Source organism: Galendromus occidentalis, unplaced genomic scaffold, assembly GCF_000255335.2.
Source record: "Galendromus occidentalis unplaced genomic scaffold, Mocc_1.1 scf7180000075896, whole genome shotgun sequence".
Taxonomy (NCBI): Eukaryota; Metazoa; Arthropoda; class Arachnida; order Mesostigmata; family Phytoseiidae; genus Galendromus; species Galendromus occidentalis.
Window position 1 is genome coordinate 147,369 of NW_003803886.1, and position 25,476 is coordinate 172,844.

General features: G+C 50.1%; 6 protein-coding genes across 7 annotated transcripts; 2 read left to right on the forward strand and 4 right to left on the reverse strand.

Moving 5' to 3' along the window:
- Window positions 1-50: 50 nt before the first annotated feature.
- On the reverse strand, window positions 51-2,497 carry LOC100903442 (cap-specific mRNA (nucleoside-2'-O-)-methyltransferase 2). The gene is made up of 2 exons (XM_029113010.1): window positions 671-2,497; window positions 51-479 (listed from the first exon to the last, which is right to left on the reverse strand). Exons 1-2 carry the CDS (start codon window positions 2,495-2,497, stop codon window positions 267-269), a joined length of 2,040 nt encoding a protein of 679 aa, XP_028968843.1. The 3' UTR covers window positions 51-266.
- Window positions 2,498-2,656: 159 nt separating this feature from the next.
- Window positions 2,657-4,040, reverse strand: LOC100901859 (GPN-loop GTPase 2). 2 transcript variants are annotated; one of them, XM_003738337.1, is made up of 2 exons: window positions 3,943-4,040; window positions 2,657-3,589 (listed from the first exon to the last, which is right to left on the reverse strand). In XM_003738337.1, the coding sequence occupies exon 2, from the start codon at window positions 3,542-3,544 to the stop codon at window positions 2,720-2,722; it is 825 nt and encodes a 274-aa protein (XP_003738385.1). In that variant the 5' UTR covers window positions 3,545-3,589; window positions 3,943-4,040; the 3' UTR covers window positions 2,657-2,719. The 2 variants fall into 2 exon arrangements, with proteins under 2 accessions (XP_003738385.1, XP_018497167.1); XM_018641651.1 differs by having other exon boundaries at window positions 2,657-3,583; window positions 3,943-4,003.
- Window positions 4,041-4,858: 818 nt separating this feature from the next.
- Srp14 (signal recognition particle 14) lies at window positions 4,859-6,107 on the reverse strand. Its single transcript, XM_003738338.2, has 3 exons — window positions 5,912-6,107; window positions 5,165-5,332; window positions 4,859-4,999 (listed from the first exon to the last, which is right to left on the reverse strand). Exons 1-3 carry the CDS (start codon window positions 6,057-6,059, stop codon window positions 4,944-4,946), a joined length of 372 nt encoding a protein of 123 aa, XP_003738386.1. The 5' UTR covers window positions 6,060-6,107; the 3' UTR covers window positions 4,859-4,943.
- Window positions 6,108-8,853: 2,746 nt separating this feature from the next.
- On the forward strand, window positions 8,854-12,500 carry LOC100903586 (poly [ADP-ribose] polymerase 2). Its single transcript, XM_029113014.1, has 8 exons — window positions 8,854-9,102; window positions 9,243-9,753; window positions 10,117-10,234; window positions 10,366-10,558; window positions 10,654-10,907; window positions 11,013-11,363; window positions 11,510-11,796; window positions 11,899-12,500. Exons 1-8 carry the CDS (start codon window positions 8,854-8,856, stop codon window positions 12,129-12,131), a joined length of 2,196 nt encoding a protein of 731 aa, XP_028968847.1. The 3' UTR covers window positions 12,132-12,500.
- Window positions 12,501-13,333: 833 nt separating this feature from the next.
- Window positions 13,334-15,838, forward strand: LOC100903729 (MFS-type transporter SLC18B1). Its single transcript, XM_029113015.1, has 12 exons — window positions 13,334-13,471; window positions 13,585-13,680; window positions 13,770-13,846; window positions 13,975-14,122; window positions 14,217-14,285; window positions 14,377-14,494; window positions 14,590-14,822; window positions 14,952-15,043; window positions 15,123-15,218; window positions 15,304-15,381; window positions 15,503-15,596; window positions 15,716-15,838. The coding sequence occupies exons 1-12, from the start codon at window positions 13,334-13,336 to the stop codon at window positions 15,836-15,838; spliced, it is 1,362 nt and encodes a 453-aa protein (XP_028968848.1).
- A 1,392-nt stretch (window positions 15,839-17,230) lies between these two features.
- On the reverse strand, window positions 17,231-18,538 carry LOC108865026 (protein Wnt-8a-like). The gene is made up of 2 exons (XM_029113016.1): window positions 18,362-18,538; window positions 17,231-18,235 (listed from the first exon to the last, which is right to left on the reverse strand). Exons 1-2 carry the CDS (start codon window positions 18,536-18,538, stop codon window positions 17,759-17,761), a joined length of 654 nt encoding a protein of 217 aa, XP_028968849.1. The 3' UTR covers window positions 17,231-17,758.
- Between the last annotated feature and the right edge of the window lie 6,938 nt (window positions 18,539-25,476).

The following is a 25,476-nucleotide window of genomic DNA, read 5'->3' on the forward strand; positions in this document are numbered from 1 at the left end:
TATTAATAGCAATTAAGCTCGCGCAAGGATCAGTTTCCATCGACACGCGGGGAACGATTTATTCATCTCGTATATCTGTCATAATCTAGAGCTTTCTGATCATCTGGACGTAATTTAATAGACAGTCTGTTCCGACGAGAGGGTACGTTCTCCAACATGGATTGGTGTGCGGAATCGCGGCATTTATTGATTTTCTGCCGTCGAATCGACCCGTGTTCGTCGACGATCACGGATGCGTCAGTTCTTAGTGGATGCCGCTTGGAGTCTCATTTTGCGTCAGGGATTCCGACGTCGCCTCCACTCTCCGCTTGCTCAGGCTTCTGCTGGTCGATGAGAGCCAAAAGTTTCACGGCGGACGCGTTCGTTGCGTAAAATCGTTCATTGCAATTCCTCAGGAACTTGAAGAAGCTTGACAAGCAGATGGTTCGCAGAGGGAATATCTCGGTCACGGTCACGTTGTCCTCGCAGTCTTCGAGAGCCTGAAATCGAACGCGGGTAACGATGAGTCTTGGGGGTCACAGTTTCATCGTTCTTCTGGAATTTAGCCCTCGGGTTTTTTCCCCGTGAGGAATACCTCCTGTTTTTTCGCCTCTATGTGTATTGTGTAATAATTCTTCTCTATAAACTCAGGAGTTTCGAGCACATAAATTTCTTCGAGATGGCTACAGACCTTTCGAACGACCCGAATCGCCTTGAGAACCTTGTCGAGTTCACGCGTGTCATCGAGCGTGAAATTGAAGCATATGTGGTCTATTCTCTTGTATTCGAATTCCACTTCGTCGAATGCCTGGGAGAAGAGATACAGGATTCCGGCGGCGAATCGCGAGATCGTCTCCGAGAATTCGACTTGCAGGAGAACCGCAAATGGATGATCAATTGTGAGCAGGAGCTCTCGCTCGGTTTCCGTCAGAAAGCGCAGACGTTTTTCTCTTGAGGAAAAGTCGGCCCGAATCGTGATGCTGACTAAGCTCTGCTCGGGATCCTCCGTTTTCCGTGGTGCTAGATGATCTTCCGGGACAGTTTCCGGAGGGAATATCATGTAGTAGAGGTCGAGGAGACTTTGTTCGATGAACTTCGACACCGTTACAACCGAGCAGCTTTCGCCAGTCGAAATCTTCAGCGTGGTCTCATCGAAAGCTCCATCCTTCTCGTACAGCGATTCGGGGACACTCATGTGCGTGAAGACGTGCGGGTGGAGCTCTTGGAGTCGTTTCAGTAGGTCTCCGGCGTGTTCAACCCACCATCGTCTATTTTCGCGGTCTTCGTACGCTACCACGTTCCAAGCGCGACCTTTGGACAGCGACGGCTTCGTCAGTTTCGCGCAGCTCAGGCTTCTGCTGCGCTCTGCTTCGTCGGACAACCTCGTTACGTGAAGTCTACTGATGTACATATCCGCAACCATTGTTTTCACTGTTTCTAATTTTTCTCGTTGACGTTTCGACATGTGCTCGGAATAGTCCACATTTTCCCGGATCGTAGCAACTTGCGACTCACACAAGTTCCGACTGGCTTCCAAGACCACATTCTCGAAACTGCTATCGAGCCCCTCGCTGAGCTCCCCTAGAAGCTCTCCTTCAGCGTTGACGAGACGGTCGAGTTCGGGTAGGAAAATCTTGCCGATCTCGATGCGATATCCGAGGCAGATGATGTAAACCTCGGAGTTACTACTTCTGCTGCAAGACGGTTTTCGGATATGAACTTCATCGAAACACTTCCGCAGCATCTGGAGGATTTTCCGCGTTTTGCCTTTGAAGAATGTGAACATTTTGAGAACGAATGAGCCTCCGTTCTTCAAGAGTCGGAGAGCGCACCGGATCTCCACACAGAAGAGCGGCAGAACCTTCAGCTCCTGCTCCGCGGGACAATTCTGGCAGTCTATGCTCCCGTCCGCGGTCACCAAATCGAACTGATGGATGTCATCGTCATCGATATCCAACGAAAATATGTTTCCCGTCCCGGATTTCCCGAAAACCCATCGATCGAGAGTTTCGAAAATGAGACGGTCATCGACGAATGTCTGCTCGGTGGAGTTCCCTTCGAAATACGGATTCAGGGTCGAGGCTTTCCAGTCCCAATCGCGTGACGATCCGTAGGCCTGCAGAAGATACTGTTCGAGAGCTGTGATGAAAGCGCCTGGCGCCTCGCATAAATGAAAGCTCCTCAGATTCGCTCGTTTGACGAGTTGATGCTTGTAAACTGATAACAACTCGAAGAATTTCAGGAATGCCTGGGTTACCAACGGAATGTTTCTGCCCAACACGTGGCCAAGCTTGTGGAAAACCCCCGATGCTTTGTTACAATAAGACGTATGTTTCCTCCAGGAAACAGGTTCTTTGTCGTTCAGGAGTGACTTTGTCGCGTTCAATTCTGTTTCCAAACGATCGAATTCTTCCTGAATATCCGCCCGGCCAGACTCATTCCCGGCGTCCGCTTCCGGCAGGACATATACTCTATTGAATAGGCGTCGCGCATCCTCCCGCAGAAGCGTCGTGGACATATTCCTGGAACGCGAATGGAGACGGTACGGCTTAGTTGTGGGCTCGACCCATTGAAGTATCAAGTTCAGCAATTTTTCGCAACGTTTGTGTCTCTCCTCAGTCGAGGACGGGGTCGTTCGACGGGATTTCTTCCTATGAAAGGAAAACACGGCGGGTACAAATCGAGAATATGATTTATTTATACAATCTATCAACAATTCGGAAACCAGACATTTTGAGGACTATCCGAGTCTAGAACTGTATTGTTCTTCCATCATGCGCTCTGTTGCTTGACCGAACATCCATCCGTTTCCCTTATCTGCTTCGCTCAGGATTTTCTTCAGGGTCTTCTTGTCCTTGATATTCAATAGATGAAATCCCACGAGGGCGTAGTTCTCAACAACTCCCGCTATCGCCTTGCTGAGCGCTTGATTTTTCTTCATGAATGGATCGTCACATAGGAGATCGCAGATTTTGTCAAGATCCATAACACCCGCATAGTACTCGGAGTCGAAAGCTAAACTATCGCTATCCACCAGGTCGAACTTCGAGAGAACGTTTATGTGAGGCATTTCGATATTTATCATCATGCTCAGAGAAGAAAGCAGAATCGAAATGTACTTCCCGGGATCGGAGCAATAATGACCGTCGACCAAATGGACCACAGTGAACCTGAATTCCTCCCGTTGAAGGGAATGAAGAATATCTCTTATGCTGCTGTGGTGAGTGTAAAGCTCCACTTGTCCAGGACAATCGAGCAGAATATAGGTGTCGCTCGAGAGCTTGTTCAGTTGGTTGAGCAACCAATCCACGTTCTTCTCCAAGTATTCCACGCAATACACCAGAGCTCCGTTCGGTCCGAGGCTCAGCGTTTGCATGACGTCCGCCACCTTAATGAGATCGGCAAGATTCACAGTCGCTGTGTAAGGCAGCTCATCGTTCGCGGGGTCGAGATTCACGATCGCGAATTTTCGACCCTGCCCTTCCAGATACTGAGCCATCGCCGCGCAATACGAGGTCTTTCCGGATCCCGGAGGTCCGATTACACACTGTCCGAAGCGAACCATGACTGGAATTCAGGCTGAACTATTCGAACCTTATCGCACCTGAAACTTTTACGGTATTCATGAAGTTCGATGCTCCTTCCGGGCAATCCAGGTAATGGAATTCAATTCAAGTCTCTCCCCGAGCTTAGTCTCGTGATTAAGAGGATGCTCGCGCGAGCTTCGTCTCCCGAAGTGGCACTGTCCGCTCCGTGTGAATGTCAGGCGGGCCACTCGTGGTCTCTGATCGGAATGCGTTTTCTTTGGAGCATTCAGCTTTGCCATCGAATCAGAGCTTTAGAAACCAGCGCGAAATAATCTGTCACAACGGATCGTGAAGGATTCGGGATCATGAGGCACTCGTTTTCCTCGAAGAACGGAGCATTATAACCAGGGACGGCTCGGATCCATATTATACTCACTCAATTTCCAGAGTCCGAGGAGCGCTTATCTTGGAGGAACATCGACAGAAATCTCGGTTTTCGAACAAGTCTCCCTCCGATCCGTCGTGTTCTGCGCCGACCATGTAGCAGACGCCCCGCCGCAGGCCTGTTTGGGCGCCAAAATTCGGATTGGTTGAGGGTTCGCTGAATGAGCTCTGGATGAGTATTCCAAACGCACCATCTGCAGCTCACTCAGAGGGGGAAGAGGGGGCCCCCCTGCAGTTCCCGCCCATCCTTCGAAAATGATCTGGAGACGTGTGACTTTGACCAACAGCTGACTTAGGGAGATCGATCGTCCACTGGATATACGAGGGATATGACTTGGGATATCGTCGAACAATGACAGCCTGCTTTCTCAACGAGTTCTTCCGGCTCAGGAATTCGAGGAGCGACATTGCGCGACGGCCCCGCAGGTACTCGAAAGTTCCTCCTGTGGTCCGATCGAGAGTCCGGCTGGGGAAGATCCCTTTCCCGTTGTGCGTAATTTCAGGCGATGGGAGAATGAACGTTCTCCGGGCGATTCGTTCTTACAATTAGTAAGCAGCCCTTCCAGTGACTCGAGCCATCGAAAAATAATGTCATCCGAAGAGAGTTTCGGAAGACTACAAATATGATGAAAGCTACCACGCTTTTCGATCGGGAGCCCGACGCAAAAGCGGTTGAATTCATGAGGGACGACTCCATGAGCCGTTACACTGTCAACTCCGAATCGAGGCGCTCCGCAGTCCGAGTCATACGGCGTTGTTCAGAGAGCCTCTCCTGGCATCCTGTCGGACTTTCGAGATGATTGCAAGACAACGTTTCCTGCGAAGGATGCAGCAATGATCGGCGTATCGGGGAAAAACTCATCTCGATATTGAGTTTCGTAGCTGATCTCGAATGAAGTTCACACCGGTAACAAACGAGAATACTTCTTTTTATTTAGATTTCACATAATTTATTGTATGTACAATGTACTCTCGATATCTTGCCGCGTATAGTCAGTTCGCCGCGGCTGCTTTCTTCTTCTCCTTCTTCCTCAAGCCATCTATGTTCCCTGCAATCCAAATCAATGCCTAAGATATCGTCGTTGACGCTGAAGTGGCACTCTTCCTCACGGGAGAGAGCGTCGGGCTGGACATCAGGTTGAAAACCTCTCATTGACTCCTCATCATGAGAACGTGAACGGATTTTCTGAACCAGACGGAAAATTTCGACTCACCTCTCAACAATATAGAGTAAGATGCTTGGAATTTCATTGCCTCTTGGGGCGTAACGACAGTGGAAATTTTTCTGCTCCCTAATACAGCTCTCAGAAGGCATTTGTACTCTTTAGTTTGGGCAGGAGCGATGCTTTGAAGCTTCTCAAGCTTCTTTTTCAGCTTCTTATCTGGAATGAATGTCCACATACTTAATACCCTCAAGCGGGCCTCCAGGGCTCTAGGAAGTCAGATAACGATTGAGAGTCTGAGAAGCGATAGCAGGATTTGAAATTTCAGCTGAGCGCGATCCACTTCAGGTGACCGAGTGCCTCGTCATGTTTCGTCGGAAGGCCTCATGGGGCGCCGGGTGGGTGTACGCTACATTCACGTGGAATGTCTAGCGAAAAGAAGATCGTGACTCGCATATCCTTCAGCGGAGAAGAGCAATGAGCGGAGCACAAGAGAAACCTTGCACGTATTCCATCTTCGCTCGGGCCCCTAGGATGACATATTGAGACTGACGCGAGATTCCTGAACGCGTGTTCGAAATCTCGATTCTGACAGGTAGCTCCTCCCTCGATCTTCTCTCCTCAGTTCTACCACAGAATACGTTCGCCGACGTGGACGGATTCCTGATAGCTCTCGAATCATTTGCCTGGGATGTCACGCTTCAGACTCTAGAGGCATCGAGCGCTTCTCGATACGATGATTGAGGAGGGAAAATCGAGACTACGAAGCTGCTGGCCATATGTGTTTTTTGAACTCACTTTTCGGGGGCTTCTTCTCTAGATCTCTCGGTTTCGGCTTTTCATGACCGTCCCATCGCTTCATAGTTATCACTAACGAGCCAGAATCTCTGGACTTCTGGAACATCCGCGTCAACTCCGTTAGAAATGCTTCGCTTTCTAATAGCATCGTGTCGCTCTGTGTGTTTGTTCAATAGGAACGGGTCTAGCAACAGCGGAGACGACAACACATCACACCGAAGCAGACCGTCTGCTACGATCAGCAGACGCTCCGGTTCCTGCTGTTGTTACGCACGGTTTTGAATCCAGAGTGACTCAACTTTCGACAATAGTTTTAAGAACATCTCTGAATTCGCCAATGGTGTTATTCTCCGCGCTCTCTGGACACACGAACCCGAGGTGAGTACTCACATTCACATTGATGTCGATCGTCCTCCTCGCACGTGTCAATACGGGAAAGCAATGTGAAGGGACTCGGCGGATCTCATGTCAGGCGACCCGCATCCTGATTTCGATCCCGATTACCTTAAGTTTCTTTTTCCAGAATGAGCGAGCTTTCAAGCGGCTTACACGACTGTTTAGAATTCGGGGGGAAACGGACACAAGGTCTGGACGCTCTCCGACGTACGGACGACGTATCTTGCGGAATTCACGGGTCCAGATGGACCTCCCAAGAATACTATTTTTTTTTGTAGGGTCGCCACTCAGCGATTACCTATGTCGAGTTGAAGTCGGTGTCTCAAGGCGGGATATATTTCGTTCAAATACAGCCTGATGGAACTGTCTTCTTAGACGTCATCAAGAACATCTTCTCCCCTCGGCGAGATGGATCATCCTACTCAAAGGTCTATGTCTCCATGGCGAGGGACCGGCAGAATCCCATGTGCTCTACCGAGGAGCTTCTCCAAGTTAAGCTTCCGAGATAGCGGTTTGCGGCGTGAGGACACCTCCCAGCTTGATGGTAAGGAGACCTCGATGCCTATCGGGACAATGGTCAGTTTCTTCCTCATCGATGGTTCCTGCTCTACACAAAAAGGCCCTCCTCGTGAAAATGCTGCCAACTACCTCCCGGTCTCCCAACACGTTATCGCATGTCTCGTCTTTGGAAAGATCCAAACGTTCCACATATTGGTTTTCCTTAGAATACATGGACCCCTGGACCCAAATCACCACGGTTCTTCCCGAAGAAATCGACCTGTACTTAACTCCTTATCACGCTGTATATTCTGAGCAAAAAACTGCGTTTGACAGAGTCAGATCCTCATTATATGTGCTGTATGTACTAGACCTGGGCTATTACCTCCATAAGAACCTAAACTAGTACTGGTTATTCGCTGACGACTTGAAAGTCTAATGGACCGACCATCAAGCCGACCGATCGGGAGGTAATCCTTTCAGGCATAGACGGCGTGGAAAGATGGTGCGAAGGAAATCAGATGATCCTGTCCGCAAGGAAATGTGGGGTGCTTTCGAAAGTAGATCAGATCTCCCAAGCTCGTTGTTATTCGATCGAGGGTCAAGTGCTCCCTGTCGTCGAGTCTGTCTGCGATTTGTGTATTGTTGGTTCTGCCGACCTCGACTTCGAAGAGCACATTCTAAATACTGCCCACTGGGCTAGAACTCAAGTAAACTCGATTTTTCGATGTTCTTCGGTCAAGGGCACGGATTTCCATCTCAGACTACATCAGGCGCTTATCCTCTCGAAGTTTCTCTATTTCTCCCAAGCGGGGCTCCCGTTTTGGGTCAAGCTTGAAACCAGCATTGAATTCGATCAGATTTCCCCTCAGCCGACTGCATAGGAGATTCTCAACGCCCGACGGCCCTGTATCTTCACAACCTCCCATGACGATTTTGTCCGGACGTTCGAACCCTCAGAAGGATTATTGTGTATATAGGTGATTCCGTCTACTATTTCATTGTGGAGCCAATCCCTCCGCATATCCCGCATATCCATATTATTCACTCTCAACCACCCTTCTTGAATAAAGAGTGTTTGCATTGAATTTGATTGAATTGAGACGTCAAGAGAGCTGAACAGGACCCTCGAGGCGAGTCGGCCGTCCACATTGCATGAAAACGACAAAGGGACACAGAGAGCTCAGCTCAAGTCCCCTCCATCGAATTCCTTCGCCGAGGCTCGGTTCCGGGGTAGGAGATTCTCAAAATTGCGGAGAGAGACCCAGTCTGATGAGATGGAGGGCACCTAGTATACCGTGCGTCTAGGGCCGTCCCGCTGCAGTTCTTCAGCTCTCATCCCGTCGTCAGCTATGTCTTTGACGAATACATGAGGCCAAATCAATGTAGTCTTCCCCCTTATCGTCCATCATTTCAACAAGATCCCGCAGGCTCATCCTAGAGCCATGCGTTCCCGGAGAATTGCATGTCGATCATCTTCCGTGGCACATATGAGATGAGTGTAGCTCTGAGTGCGATGATCGCCAAGGCATAGATCATCGAAACCATTGTCATAGGCTGCGGAGCGAGTGTCCGCGATTCTGTCACGCTCGAGCCGTCCACATCTTCTGCGAGTTCCCCAATCCTGTTGCATCCGTACAGGGAAGCGCCGTCGGTGTGAGGAGTCCGATCTCTATCCTAGAAGCTCTACACCACCCATGAGCGCGAAGTGCCGAAGAAAAGAGCGGTAGAATTAAATCCTGAGCGGTCCGGGTGAGGGCATCGTATTTTTGAGCTCGACGGAGAGCGCGAGAATGAGGAGAGATCCCTGTGCTTGTAGTAAACAAAGAGATCCCGCCAGAAGCCGCTGGTAGATTTTCTAAGTTTTCTTTCCGACCTGTGCGACGCGTGTATGTAATTCCCGTCAAACATGAATCGAATTATCCTCCAACTTCCGTAGGTTGGGCGTACGCCGGACGAGAGCGATCGTGGGCTTCGTGCGATTGAATGAGAACGTTGTTAAATATTGTGTATATTGTTGTTGAGGATAAGTGAGCTCACATGCGAAAATGGAAGTGACGCAAGTGTTCCGCCCCGTGAGTATGCGGGAGTGGTTCATGATTGACCCTGTCTTGAATCGAGTGAAGAATAATTCCTCCGTCAACGGTGTCAAAGCGGAAGTGGCAGAAGCTGTGAGCACAGCGGAAGGCCATGTGATTTGGAGAATATCCGGCATCGCTCAAAGAGCCGAAGTCGCCGTCGAACTGGAAGATGGTCGGAAGCAGAGTCAATCGCAAGTGCACATCGGCACCTTGAGGGTAATTCCTAGTTACGACTTCGCTGCTATGAATTCTATGTTTACGATTCATTCGCGCAGATTCGTTGCTCTTGCCGGGTCCTTGACCACCCCATCTTGAATTGGGAGTGAGTCTGAATTGACTTCTGCTGCTTTCCTCAGGTGGATCCCCTGAAACTCCTCTGTGTCCCAAAGAGAATCATCACGCGATCCCTCGTGGAAGTTGCCCCGATGAGTCTGGTCGTCCTCGAGAAGATCGATGACAGTTTAGAGGGACTTGTGTCCGCCGAAGGAACCGTCACCGACCTTTCCAAATTCGGTTTCGGAAAATCAGAACCTCCGACACCGAAGAAAGTGGTCGTGAAGCAAGAACCCATGGAAAATGATGCAGCGGAACCCGAATCTCCTGAGGACCTCGTCGAGTGGAACGATGAAGAGGACACGATAGCACCTATAAATATTGTAATTAAGCAAGAGAACTCGCCGATCGGGGATACCCGCCCCCCTCCTCATCCCCCCGTTCGCAGAGACAGCAGAACAATTAAGCGAAAACTGGACGACGTGATAGCGCAGGCAGAGAAGCGGAAAAAGAGCGATACTGATTTAGAACATCGGGCCCTCGTCGATATCGAATGCAAAGAGCTCCACGGCACAGCCAGCGTATACGAGGATAGTAAGTGCGCCTGATCCAAAGTGTCATTCTAATTTCTTTCTCGATCGATTCGAAGCATAATTTAAAAGCAGATCCATTATCAGTCCTGTAGAGGCTACATGACCGCTTTACTCTCGGAAGTCGCTCTCAGCCTAGGCTCGACCCGCGTTTTGTGCGATTATTCCTGCCCAGGGAGGATAGAGCATTGATGCAGCGTGATTCCGCGAGAATAAAGCTACAACGAAATATGATTCCGCGCATTGGATAAATTCTTTGGGAACGGAAATCAGGGAAATCGAGAAGGGAGAGCTTCGCACATGTGCACTCGCGGCTGAATCTTCGGAATGTACGCCCCGAATTAACATTTTTGTCTGGAATTCGCAGACGGTGATGTCTACAATATAATGCTTAACCAGACGAACGTGGAGTTCAACAACAATAAATTCTTCCTTCTCCAGTTGCTTAAGACTGACAGTCGCAACCAGTACTACGTTTGGTTCAGGTTGGCCTCAGTTCATCCGTTCTTCCTTCGTCCACTCGCCGACTGGCACGCATGACTCACCCAGGAATTCTCGCAAGGGAAAATTCCCCCTAGCGACTTAAATTCATTGGAACGTTTTCGGCTTCCTTCAGATGGGGACGAGTGGGGAAGAAAGGAAGGAGCGCACTCTGGCCCTGCGGGGATGATCTCGATAAAGCAAAAGAGATTTTTGAGAAGAAATTCTTGGACAAGACGAGTAACGAGTTTTCCGAAAGACATCTCTTCGACAAAGTGAAGGGAAAATACGACATGGTCCAAATAGCGGCCCATCAACCCGACGCCGAGGTGAGACTGTCTCAACGATTTCGTGGCGCAGCCAAGTCGGGTCGATTCAGTGTGTTTTCCGGGTATTCATCTTGTTCGATCTCCTGTGTTCCCAGGTGCTCAAAGAGGACATAGGTAAACTCGCCAATCTGAACAAGGATCGTCACAAACCGTGCACACTCCCGAGAAAGTTGAAGGAGTTCATCGAGCTCATCTGCAGCATCAAGAGAATGGAGAAAGTCTTGGAGCAGCTCAACTTCGACGCCAAACGATCCCCGCTCGGTCAGCTGACCCGAGCTCAAATCGTGACCGGTTTCGACGCGCTCAAACGGATCGAAGATCTGATAAGCAATAATATTAGGGGGTCCAGGTGAGCGTGGATGCCTGATTCCCAATGCAGGATTCTCATCGGTCTACTCGGAGTGGGTTTTTCAAGGCGGACCCTCTTCAGGATCGTAATCGGCTTTTATCTTAGATTGACGCAGGCGTGCAACGATTTCTACACGAGGATCCCACACGACTTCGGCATGCGAGTACCCCCGATCCTGAGAACCCGAGAAGAGATCCGTGAGAAAGTTGAGCTTTTGGAAACGTTGACCGATGTGAAAATCGCTGTCGAGCTGCTGAAAAGCGAGACACCGGAAACATCGTTGCATCCCATCGACAGACACTATATCTCGCTCAAAGTCAAGTTAGAGCACGTCAGTCCGAAAGAGATGCAATTGATTGAACACTATCTGGAGAAAACTCACGCACCGACCCACAATCAATACAAGATGACCATCGAGGCAGCTTTCCGCATTGAGAGAACCGAGGAGAGGAAGGCGTGAGCGTTTTACGAAGTATTCCTTTCCCATGATATTCCCATTCAGCCGTCCCGCTATCCCGGAAGTCCATTTTCATCTAAAGTGGATGAACATCCGAGAGGACACGAGACTCGACACGGAATTGAACCGACTCCGTTTTCTTCAGATTCCGGAAAGATCTCCCGAACCGGATGCTGCTGTGGCACGGCTCCAGACTGCCTAATTGGGCGAGTATCTTATCGCAGGGCTTGAGAATCGCTCCGGAGGAAGCTCCGTCGACAGGGTACATGTTCGGGAAGGGCGTTTACTTCGCGGACTCCTCATCGAAGTCGGCGAACTACTGTTTCCCTTCGGTTACGCAAAACGAGGGCGTTCTGCTGTTGAGTGAAGTCGCGCTCGGCAGAATGAACGAGCTCTTCGAAGCTGATTATGAAGCGAGCCAGCTCCCGAGAGGTTAGTTGGGAGCCCCATGATAGGTACACTCACGCACACATACGCTCAATTGAATGCGGTTCCCCGTATGGAGGTTGCATATGGATGAATTCGCGATTCCAGGTCGACACAGCGTGCGAGGTATCGGGAGAATGACGCCGAAAGCCGACGAAAGCGTCACGGTGCCAAGCCCGCACGACATGAAGAAGCTACTCATCCCATGCGGGGAGTTGGTGAAACACGAAGATGAGGAAGTGATTAGGAAATGTACATTGAGTTACAATGAGTTCATAGTCTATAACGTCAACCAGATCCTGATGCGGTACGCTTTACGTGTGAAATTCAAGTTCCAGTGAGAGGCTTCATGAGAGGTAGGTATAGCGTATTTCACTCGGCCACGTCGGAATCTCTGATTACCCTAAGCCGCTCGTTTAGAGAGAAGACTTGAATCACGATCGGCCGCTGTTGCCGGCCAGACATGAACTTTTTGTGCGATACCTCGACTGGCGATCACGCTTCAGCGAGCCGTGCGGATATCAGGATAGACTATATTATGATCTGCCTCCCGGCTAGAGTTCCCCGCGCCGTCAAAATCGGTGCCATCACTCGCCGTCGATCCCGTGAAAGACTCAGTATCAAATGATGACATCGATATCTCATCCTCGCTATGGAGCCTATGGTGCTCATCATCGAGATATTCATCGGCGCCCTCGGTGTCCCTCGCAGCGTCTCGATTTCCGCATCGACGGGCTTTCTCGAAGTTCCATCGTCGTCCACCACAGTTCGCGTGAAAATGCATGAAGGTCGTGAGCTCGACGAGGATGCAGGATTGATGAACAAGTTTTCATTATGCATCCCTCTCCTGAAGCGACCTTTGACGAGCCACTGCCGATGATAGCTGATTCATTGTGACTAAGAAATTGAATTGGTACTGGATCGAATAAAAATATATTTTTGTTAGCATCCCTTCTTCCTCGTTGATGTGTGGTGGATACGAGTGCAGGCGATAGGCAATTTATCCCGCTCACTCGAACGGTCCTGTTTGTGCTGGAATCGCGTGCACTGAGGAAGGAAATACGCTAGTCGGCCGCTTCCAAGTATTGTGAGCGTCCCAGGCAAAGTCCCAGGCATCGAGTCATGCTGGTGCACTATGGGCCTCAGCCTCACGTGCACCATCGTCACCTTGAAGAGGCGGAACAAGCCTACGCTAGAGTTTCTCGAAAAGCGATACTGGCAACCACGTGTTCCCATAGACGTAAGCCTTGAACTCAGGAAGCTCACTACACCTTATAGAGAAAGATCCACCCATACTTTCAAGCGCGTTACGCATTTTACAACGGCCGAGCGTCTTCCCCGATAAGATTTCCTCAATTGTCTCTTACCGCCTCCGACAACAGGAGAGTCACCGCCGCGAAGGCTTTAAAACCTCTGGGCAATCGGAAACTTTCTCCTTCCGACTAGAAGAAGAACCGAGTTGATTGACTTGATCTTCCGGGAGGGATCGGTGCGTATCAGTTAGTCGCGAAATTCTACGAACTTCTGCATCTGGTTGCACACGATGGAGGTGAAGACGATTCAGCCACCCGAGGAGAGGTACTGGACTGTGCCGAGAATCTCGACTGCGTTCGTTGTGTCCTTCGGGAAGATGATACAGCTCTTATGCTGCCTAGGTCTCGCTCCATTCTATCCGGAAGAGGTCAGTTGATTTCGCCTTTATGCTGTTGCTTTCCCAGAGCTCCGCCTCTGGTGGATTGCCAGTCGAATTCTCACGGACGGCAATATTCGCGCTCATTGATCTCTCCTCCGTAGGCTATGGATCGAGGGAACAGTTCGATACAGATAGGTGTAGTTTTCGGAATCTACCCTTTGGTTGGGTTCATCTGCAGCCCGCTCATAGGGAAAGTGGTGAGTAGAGCACTCGCCTTGGCTTCGGATTACATGCGAGAGGGTTTGGAAAGCGCTTTTCTAGTAAGCGCTCCGACTTTTATCCAAAGCTAGCCAAAGGCTATGCGCCGAAGAAGATTCTCTGTGCCGGACTTGTTACGGATTGCTTCTTCATGGTACTATTCAGGTCGGTAGGGCGAGTCACTCATACGGAACATATGCATTGGCGTCATCCCATAATGAGTTACGGGAGAACGGATTCGATCGACCGAGATATCGACGGGGACCGTGAGTTTCCTGTGTTGTTTTTTTCAGCATGCTCTACAAAATCGAAGACTCAACGCTGTTTTTCTTAGGCAGTGTTCTCTGCCGTGGGCTCCAGTCGATCGGGGTTACGATGTCTAGCGTGACGTACTATGGCGTCGCGGCGGCGAACTTCCCTGATAAGATGACACTCTTTATTGTTCGTATCTATCTGGGAAATGGAACATGAATTTTATATGGACATTGCGCATCAGGGGGATTTCCGACTCGATTAACGCACCTTGATCCTGCAGCCCATCATCGAGACGATGTCTGGTCTCGGAGTCATGGTGGGGCCGACCATCGGAGGTATTTTGCATCAGGTACTGCAATCAACGTTCCCCTCTGGCACGCTGAGGAACCCAATTGGCTCGACTCGATAAACGGGTGGTGATCTCTGATTTTTTTCCCCAGTTGGGAGGCTTTCCCGCACCTTTTCTCACTTTTGCGGGCATGACGTTCGCTTTTCTGATCGTCACTTTGTGTCTGCTTCCTCCCGTCAGAGGTGAGTCGTTCCGGCATACTGAATCCTGTCGAAGACTGAACTCTCATACAGGATGAGAGATTCGTATATTCAGGCTGATTCTTCTCTTCTCTTCCCCTTTGCAGTGACTACGGAACCCACAGTCGAAGGAGGGGCTGTGCTGTCGTTGAAGGCCATCATCGCGGATAGTCGAATGCTGGTCGACGTATCGATGGTTTTCGCCGGCTTCATCGCAATCTCGTTCAACGACGCAACCCTGGCGGTATTGCTGGATCGGTTCGGTCTCAATTCTGCCTACAAGGGAGCGGCTTTCCTGATCTCTGCTCTGTGTTACTCAGCCGGCGCATTAATCTACGGTCGGATAGGAAAGAAAATGGTGAGATTCGAGTCCGACGCATTGCCGTTCGAATCGAGCCTGGCATAGTCTTCCTCCAACAAGTCCGGGCGAGATCACGGACGAATGGCTAGTCCTCGGGTAGGCTTACTCGAATGTACCGTATTCCAGAGAGATGTCCGAGTGATAGCGATTTTCGGCGGTCTTTGCCTGATCGTCGCTTGGACGTTCATGTCACCTGTACCGATTTTCGAATTCTCTTCGTAAGTTATCGCATCGGTAGTCGTCCGTCGTGGTCTTCTATCCCGCTCTAAGCACGCAACCGCTCTCATGATTCCGCAGATCGCTGACGCTCGTCCTCATTTGTCAAGCTCTACTCGGAACGGGGGCTGGCGCCTTCTACATTTGTTGCTATAGCCATGGACATTATCATCTCACGTGAGTGACGATTGAGGAGAGACTCATCTAAGACGAGAATCGGAGGGGCCCTTGCCTGGTTAGGAACCTGACATTTTCTCCACAGTCAAATGAATGGATTACCCGATGATTATCGAACCTACTCGATGTTGGCCGGGATTGTACAGTCATCGTTTTTCCTCGGGTGAGCATGCCTGTCGGAATACGGCAGATCAGATCTGGGCGTAGTCGACTTGTATATTCGGGACTCAAAGATCGAAGGAATTTGAGAGCGCATGAAGCTTACCCCTCTCTTCCGGACGCAGATCCCTAAGCGGAGCTACGGGCGGAGGCGTCCTCCTGGAGTACTTCGGCTACGGTTGGACAACGTTGATGATCGTCATCACCATCTTCGTCCTAGTGAGTCAGAAGGGACACGAGTTACGATTTTGTCCTAAGGGAACCGGCGTAGATCTGCGTTCGATGCTCTTGCCGGGAAATTCCCTCCGACGCTCAGAACTTTCGTAAATCCATTTCAGACAGCATCGGTTTCGATCAGCGTGATTTGCGACAAGATTCGCCCACCGAAACCCAAAGTTGAGCAGGTTGAGCTCGATAAGGTTGAGTCAGAAAGCCACGGATACATTGTTAATCGTTTGTGAATACTGGGACTATACTGTTACGATCCTGCCAACCTTACTTCTCCTGTTTTGTATGGGATGAGCTCCATCCGAACTGTAACCGACCACTGATGCCAGGACTGAATCGTCTGGACCCAAGACGCCCGAGTTGAGGTTGTACAAATTTCTCCCGGAACGACTGGATAATGGAGAGCGCTTATGTAGGAATTCCTTCGTAAACTTCTCCGCTCGATTGGAAACCCCCACCAACATTCGGAGAACCTCATGGAGTCACAGGATAATAGTCTATGCTCGGAATTCGATATCATAGATTTCGGTGGAATGGTAGTCCGAAACCGACGTTCAAGGACACCAGACCCACAAAAGTCATTTCCCCCATCGTTGTCGACTTTGGTTTCCCGCTGATCATATAGGGGATCCCTGCAATCCCGACCCTTTGACGAGCATACCGATCTGCAGGCATTCAACTGCCTCGATTCGAAGTTGATTTTCTCGATTCGATTTTCCTTCGACTGAGGAAACGATAGGACATGATCGGTCGCCGTGGACCTAATGAAGAATTCCGAGAGAGCATGGAGTACAATGATTCAGTGATGCAATAGGAGCGGTGCCTGAGCGCCGGAAGGCTTTTTGCAGATGCCGCAATACAGAAGCCGCTCCTAGACCATCGAGCGGCTAACATATCGTGACGCGATGAGCGAGGGATGGATCCACTGATCAACTTGCGGAGTCATTACATCTCTCTTTATTTAAAAAGCGGTCCGCGCCCATCAGTCTAACAAAACACATTTTTCGAGGCTCAAATACTTTTCTCCCAACTCTTGATTGACTCTTGGAAACTTTTCCACGATCTGTTATCTCCTGAGGCGGTGTGTTGCTGTCGGTCTTCCTAGGTATTTAAAACTCGACGCTGCGTGATGCAAATGCGTGTCTGCGTCTATGTGTTTCATTCTTCAATCCTTGCGAATGGTTGGGAAGAACTCGGAACTCTAAAATATTTACAAGATTGAAATCTCTCATAGTCCTCTCGAGCTCTCGACCCTTAGGATTTATATCGAAGCATATAAGATTTGTACTCTCACTAGAAGGGGCTTCGGCAGTTAGCTGTTAAGTTTTTCAAGTCCGTGTGATGTATGATGCCGAAGTCTTTCGCATGTCCAAATCGCATATGTCTGTGATTCGAACAATCGCAACGAAGCACGATGGAGGCGTGCAGGAAGAGCACGGTTATCGCTCGGGGATCCGAGAGGGAGAGAGAGTTCTCGCTCGAGCCAGCTGACCATAAGCTCAGCGCCGGTACTCTCCTCGGCCGCCTGAGGCAGTGATCTACCGTAAGTCACGCTCGACAGATTTATTCCAACGCTTCACTATAGTAACAATAAATACACGTAACTATCATGTATTTACACAAGGCGAGCCTCGTGACGCAAGAGCTGATTCGCACCGTCCGAGCATTCCCTTTCGATCCTGAGGTCTTGGAATTGCTCTCCGAACGCTAGAAATCATCTCTCGTATTTTGTAAATCCTATCTTACAGATCGTCCCATCTCCACTGGAAAGGGCGAGCGGACACACGCAAGCTCAACGGCTAATTCCTGAGCTCGATTTCGCCAGTTTGGTGAGCAACACAGCCCGAAATCATGATGATCTGTCGATGGAACAGTCATCAGCGTATCTCGCCGAAAGGTTGCCCGTAGCGATTTGAGGAGCGCTGTCCCAAATCGGAAGCTTCTACGAACAAAAGCGTTTTTTCGAAGAGCTCCGGGAACTCTCCGCTTTGGAAGTCGGAAATCACGCCACTGTATACGGCGATCGGTTTCGATGGCGATGACGACGACGACGATGGTGTTCTCGGAAACGTTACGTTAATGAACATGAAAATTTCGATGGCGATGAAGGTGAATACAAGGATGACCGTGAGCTTCCACGTATTACGATCGCGTCAGTCGCAGAAGGTGCGTGTCACCTCGGTGACGCATGTCTGACACTCGACTCTACAGCACCAGATGAGCCGGCACTTGCACGATGTACTCTGCGTCGTGTTCTCCGTTCGGATCTTGAGACCACAGTCGTGGCATAGCCGCTTACAACTCTCGGCTTCGCTTCGGGTCACGCCCACACGGGGTCGCAGTGAGCATTCACGGCCCAGCGTGCCAACGGTACCCGCTGTGAGATTGGCGTTGCAGTAGTTGATCGAATCGTACGAGTAGATGAGTTCGCGTTTTTTGCAAGCAAGATCCTTCCGTTCCGGATTGAGGGATCCTCCGTTATAGTCGAGCCTCTTTGCGTTCTCGAAAGCCCTTCGGAGTCTTTTGCCAATCGTCTGCATGTCGGAGAGCCGCATCCAACACGTCGTCACGGCGCAAGAACAAGAAACGCCGTGACATTTGCACATCTTTCGCATTGTTTTCTTGACCGCCTGCAAACGGAAGGGATTTTAGAGTCCTGTCGATAGATCGAATCGATGTGATCTCCGTGACCGTAGATAAATGTGTCAGGAACCTTCCCCGCCGCCCCCGATGACCTGAGAGAATCGACCACTCACCCGACGACCGACTCTGTTGTTGTGCAGATTAACTAGTCCTGTGTCGGTTCGCGGTTCATTGCTGTCCAAGAACTCCTTGGCGGTGTGCTCTCCGAATTTGACGCTGTCCGAACAGCCTCCCCATGTGCATTGTTTATCTATTAAGAAAGCTTTAGAATTTATTACTATTTCAGCCATTTTCTCAGACGGTACGCGCTCTACCTAATGGCGCCTGCAACGCGTGAGAATGTCGTCGCTCGGCAACATGACAGCGACTCGCGATAACAGCAACATGATAACCGACTTATGCTCATGTGGAAATCACACATCCGTACCGTCGAGCCCCGGTGCAGAAGCGGGTCGGCTGCTTTTTGAGCGCCTCCTCCGAATGCGGTCGAGTCGGTCAGCGAAGCTGTGCAAGATTATGCCGGGCGATAGATAGCTATCTGTGGAGCAACAGTCACACAGGATTCCCCATGAGACCACGATTGAGCGCGGATTTCTTCAGGGAGACATCGGCACGGAGCCGTGCGCCATTCGACTCGATCGAGGAGCAACACCGACGGCTCGAGTGGCAGCCGAGGCGGTCGTGGAGCCGTGTGCGTAATGTGGACGAGCCTCAGGGAGAAACTCGCGTCAACCAATCGAACGCTAAATTCCTCGGGATTCCATGGAATCATGGAAGAGGACGTTCTCTCCGCTCCCACCGAGAAGGCATTGAAGACGCTGAAAGCAGGCGACCCTACAAAAAGAAGAATACTCAAAGGCTCAGCCAGCATTTTTGACCCACTCGGGATAATAGCTCCGCTGGTTATGAATTCGAAGATTCTTCTGCAGGCGCTATGGAAGTCGAAGCTCGGCTGGGATTCCGTCCTCAAAGACGGACACGCCGAGAGTTACCACTCCTTTATAGGTTTAATAAGCGAAGCAGATAATCTCACCGTTCCGAGGCACCTATTCTCTCGTCCCGCAAAGGAAAGAGCATACCAACTCCACGTCCTCGCGTCCCTGAAGAGTTTTGTATGTGTCGTATACATCCGACAAGTCGAGCCCGGCAAAACACCCTCCTTTCGTTTGTAGCGGCGAAAGCGAGAGTAGCTCCAGTGAAACAGTCAACGATTCACAGACTTGAAATACTGGCAGCGCTCATCGGAGCTCGTGGAGCGCCGAGAATCCGGCGGATATTATTTCAAGAGCATACGACATCTCCGGGCCAGGGACAAGACATCTTTGGTTCTCGGAGCCGGAATGGCTGAAATACGACGATGCACATTAAGAGCAGAAAGTAGCACGGGAAAACACGACACTTGCACCGAAGAGCAACATTTCAGCAGCCGATCCCGAGCAGAGGCCGGTAGTGTCGACTTGCATGAGCGCGACACGCGACCACATCCACCGTCAGAACATCTCCTCCGAGAACACATTCTCGTCATGGAAAAAAGCGATTCGCTCCTGGGGTCTCCTATTGCGACTCAAATCGAAAGCTCATCTTGCTCGGCAACGCATTCTCAATAAAGAGAACATATCCCCGTCGACAAAGGAATTAAATGATCTCGTAGCTGCTGAGATGATCTCGGCAAGAATGAGTCTCGTCCAGCTGATTCAAAAAATGCATTTCGAGAGAGGAGGATGGGACGGAAGGCGCGAAAATGAAACATGAAGCGAAAAATGTCGAATATCAAGAAAACGCCGTACTCCAATTTCGGCGACCTCCCAGCACGGCCGGAATTCGAGAAAGCTAGCTAGGGATTTCCTTCCGAAATCCGGGGGAAGGAGTGTCACGAACGGGCTCCTCGGGAGCTCCGTTGCGGTGATCGCGTCACATGCATACAACAACAGCAGATGCACAAATACGCACAACACCCTCACAACAGAGCCAGGGATGGCACTGTTCCCGGTCGAACGACCTCGGCTCTTTTTCTCCCTACCTATAATGATTAAAAATTACTAGCCGGGCCCAGCGGCGCGTTGCTGCCGCATGGAATAGGTTGGGTGAGGTGAATGATGCGCATGATGATGAAAATATTGGTCTGATGATAGAGTGTAGATTTTTCGTCGTTCTTCCGTCTGTATGCGCGTCAAATCCACTGATTTTCCGTCGACCTTCCCGTCTCTGCAGGCGTCCCTTTGCCCGTTCCTTCCCAAGTCTCCCTCCCCGTCTCTTTTCCCGTCCCGTCCCCCATTCCTTTCGGCTTTCGCATGAGAGCATTGACATCATGATTCGATTGAAAATTTTTGATCTTTCCTTTCTTTCCTTTTTGATCATTCCTTTTCCAGTTGTTCCCCGTCCCTCGTCCAGTTTTCCCCCGTCCCTTTCGTCGTTCCTTCTCCCGTTTTGAACCTTGTGCCCATCGGTGTCCACCGTGCTCCGAGGATCGTGGAGTGTTCAATGAAGAGCGAAGTCGCATTTCCGCAGAATCACTTGCTTGTTGGGGCGCAGGCTTCGTTCTTCCTCCGGTTGGGGAACGAACATCGTTTCCGAAAACAGGATCTGAGTTAGATTGCCTCGCCTTATATACTCTTATCGGAGCCCCCTTTTTAAGGACGCCGCTAAAAAGAAGGTGGATGGAGGTATACAAATGACTACGAAATCACCGTCGAGTTGTCCCTTTGTGGTCTAAGGTCGAAACGGCGGAATATGAAACTTCCAAGTGGAAAAAATATGTGCATGGAGTGGGTGGGAAAATCATACAACCATCAAACAATTGATGACGTCCGTGTTCATTTTTGGTATGCCAAAGCGGTTTTTGGTATGCCTATGTCCGTCTCCTCGATGTGACTCTCAGACTGCGCAAGTTTCCAGACAATCGGTCCAGTGGTTTGGACGCGCATCGAGGAGAAACCAAGCCACAAACACTTTACTTTATATATTAGAAGAAGAAGATAGAAGATAGGAGATAGAAGATTTGAAGATAACCATGCCATTACGAGTGTAAATCATTTATTGGAGAAATATCATATCATATATCGCATAAATAATACTCCGCGCGCCGATCTGGAGATTCGCTCCCAGCGAACTGAGACCAAAGACCGAGGTGGAAAACCCATCCGCATCGGCAATCGATCATCACCATCGATAATCAGGATCGCCATCTTGATGAGCGACTATGAGTGTGAACTAATTAGTCAAGTAATGAGGCAACGTGTGCGCAAACGTTGACCCACTAAAAGCTCTAACCTGTCGATCTCCCTTTCATGGAGCGTCATGCAGTCATGCCGCTCGCCCCGACGCGTCGTTCCATGCCAAATGAATTCTAGAATCTCTAGATTCCAGAAGGATCATCGGATGATGCCGATTTGAACGCCTCAGCCTCGGTCGAACATCAGAGACTGCGCGTAAGTGACTTGAGCGCGAGGCGCGCTTGTTTCTGGTTTGGGTGGTTCGAAGAAGAGATCACGCCCCGATCACGACCCGCAGACTCGGGTCAGTCTAAGAGAAAATCATCTGACGGGCCGGAGGGGAAATCAAGAGGCCCGGGCCGTCCGAAGAAGCCGAGAAGTAAGTCTAGAACGCTCTGTGCTCTCGTAGACAATCCCGGATTCGAGATGTCAGTCGTGGCTTGTAGCCTGTAGCTCATGCTCTGCGCTTCAGCGGGGGTTTGGCTGGAACTCACAGCGGAAGATTCGGAAGGGGAGTTCCAAAACTGCAATATCTGCCATCAAACAATCACAGCTATGGAAGGCACGAAATCCAATCTGGAGAAGCATATGAGAAATCACGAGAAAGATGGAGAAAGATGCAACCGAGAGGAATTAAAGATCGCGATAACCTCGGGCTTGGTGTCACGGCGGAACTTGCCATGTAACCTCTTCAATTGTGAAGAGATTGAACTCCTGTTCCTATCGGCCAAACTCGGGCCAGTGAACGATAAGATAGCTCGGAAACGCACCGACGATGAGGCTGAGTAAGTCACGAAGAGCAGGTGGGGTTGACGGATCATAGGAATATTCCTCGAAAACATACCTATGAATCATTCATCACGGCCTCCATTGAGTCCCCACGGGGAATCGCAGCGAAATACCACGGAGTTCGCGGATAAATGGCGCTTCTGGATTTTCCCTCACCCCAACCATAATCTTCTAAGCTCTGCCTCATTATATTAAAAAATACGCATCCTGAAACACAATCATGACGGCAAGGAATGCCTAGTCAAGGCGACACAGACAGGCGGGACTACGGGAATGGGTTTTTTGGCATTCGGCTGATAAATTGGCGGAGGTTCTACTATTGAGCTGCTCCTGCGGCCGCCAGACACCCCCCACGCATCGTTTCCAACACTCAATCCATGCTCCTGCCCTACACGAAAACCTGAAAAAACCCTACTACAACTCAACTCACTCAACTTAGGCGAGAAGCCCCTTCTTTCCCTCCTAACGATTTGACATGTTGCAGCAAAGCCCGATCGATCGTCGCATTGGACCTCAGGGCGCTTCGCGAGAGGGGCGCTATCTTCACCTTGGGCGCGGATGAATGGACGTGACAAAACCGTAGATTTTTAGGTGGGTGTTGGTGTGTCCTTCTCATATATTGGTGCTGACGTCGATTCCTGGAGATGAGGAGACGTCCTAAGAAAAAGTTCCTGGTCAGATGACCCCACTTCCGTTTGAATACCTCATCGTTGGAGTTCAGCACGTATTAGACGTCCTCGCAGAGCCTTCTCTTCTGTCCAGGGTTCTTCGAACCCAAGAGCTACCCCTAATCACATGTAGCGGTTCACCAAGTCGGGATTTCCTCAATCCCTTCCAATCCTCAATCATAAGAGCCCTCCTCGTTGCTTACAGGAATAACGCTGCACTGCTCTGAAATTTCGAGAGCATGCGACCGCGGAGAATCTTGACGAACTCTTGCTCGGTGCTTTGAACAAGCTCGGACTCGCGATAGAGGACGTGAAAGGAATGGTCGACGGGGCGGCAGTCATGAAGAAGTTGGCGACCATTCTGGCGAAACGCGTCGCCCCCGCCCCCTTCTATCATCAGCTGTGCCTCGCGCACGGGCTGCATCTTGCGCAACTTCGTCAAACTGGAGCATGCTCTGCGAAGGTTCTACAGTAGGCGCGACTGCACGTTCCCTCTCACGCCGTCTGAGATGCTCGAGCTTGAGGAAATCACGAAGGCCCTGAATCACGTGGAAGAAGCCGTCTTGCGACTGTCGCGCAAGGATACAACCATACGGAAAGCGGATCTAGCTCTGGAGGTAACATTCCGTCCTTACTAGTATTCGGATTTCACGTTCACTCAGTTTTTCTCCCATTAATCATATATCCTTCCCGAGAGCAAGTCGGAAAACGAATATTCATTCTGCAGGCGATGCTCGGCAAAGTCAGAACTGAGACGTCGGACTTCGCGAGGGCACTTCATCGGGCTCTCTGCGTGAGAATATTTCAGAGACGAGGAGTCACCTGGAGGCTGGCGCGATTTACTCACAGGAGAGAAGAGGACGCCGATCTCGACAGATGGCTGAATCGAGCAAGAGAGGAGATCATCGAGCGAAACGATGAACGTCTCCTTCGGACGCTGCTCGATCCTAGAAGCATAAAGCAAGAAATAGCGAAGTTCAGACGCTCAAAGGGGGAGCCGGCCCTTCGCTCGAGCGGGGTTACAAGGGTAGGGAAAGAAAGACCCCTAGACGTCTATGAGACGTTTGCTGATAGTGACCGAGAGGAACAGAGCCGAGAACGTCGACCACCAAATGCGGAGGAAGTCATCGAGTACCATAAGAGAGTCATCCCTGCCCAGTCCTCCTGGTGCAAACCTTACGAACCCTCCAAGCGACGAGCGTTCAAGCAGAACGCTCGTTTAGCAAGGCGAGACACGCGCGCAGATATTGTCAAGAAAGGCAAGATTCACGACCTATCTTTTCCTGAAAGATTACCTGTCGAAAAGGAACCCCTGTAAAGAGCTCCTCGAATCGGCGAAGAAGCAAAAACAATGATGCCAGCAGGAATTCAGTCCCGGACAGACATCAGACACTGACATCAGAGACTGAATCAGTCTCTGATGTACAAAAAAAAAAAATCAAAAATGAAAAAAAAAAAAAACGTCATGTGTGGTTGTGAAGATACAGGGCCGTCGGGCATTGAGAATCTCCTATGCAGTCGGCTAGGGGGAAATCTGATCTAATTCAATGCTGTTTTCAAGCTTGACCCAAAACGGGAGCCCCGCTTGGGAGAAATAAAGAAACTTTGAAACGATAAGCGCCTGATATACACTACCCGCGGGAAATTCCAACCCACCTTTGAATTTAATCGGAATTCGTAAAAAATTACGACTCGGGGGCTTTGGCAAACCGTAATGAAAGCCCGAGTGAATTGCGGAAGATCTGAATCGTAAACTTCGTCCTCATCATCGTCCTTGTGAACGTTCTGTGATTCCGACTAATATGAATCATAATCAGACATCAGACATACATGGGGTCTACGCCACAAGCGGCTTGTGGCGTAGACCCCATGATTCCGCAGATCGCTGACGCCCGTCCTCATTTGTCAAGCACTACTCGGGACGGGGGCTGGCGCCTTCTACATTTGTTGCCATAGCCATGGACATTATCATCTCACGTGAGTGACAATTGAGGAAAGACTTACCTATGTAGGACGAGAATCGGAGAGGCCCTTGCCACCTTAGGAACCTGATATTTACTCCAAAGACAAATGAATGGATTACCCGATGATTATCGAACCTACTCAATGTTGGCCGGGATTGTACAGTCCTCGTTTTTCCTCGGGTAAGCAGTAAGCACGCCTGTCGGAATACGGCAGATCAGATCTGAGCGTAGTCGACTCGTATATTCGGGAATCAAAGGAATAGTCTATGCTCGAGATTCGATATCATGGATTTCGGTGGGATGGTAGTCCGACACCGACGTTCGAAGACACCAGGCCCACTGATCAACTTGCGGTGTCATTACATCTCTTTTTATTTAGAAAGCTATCCACGCCCATCAGTCTAACAAAACACATTTTTCGAGGCTCATATACTATCCTCCCAACTCTTGATTGACTCTTGGAAACTTTTGAGATCGAGAAATTTTCAGAACAAGCACAATAATTCACAAAAGTCCTGGCTAGCAATTCACGATCTGTTATCTCCTGAGGCGGTGTGTTGCTGTCGGTCTACCTAGGTATTTAAAACTCGTCGCT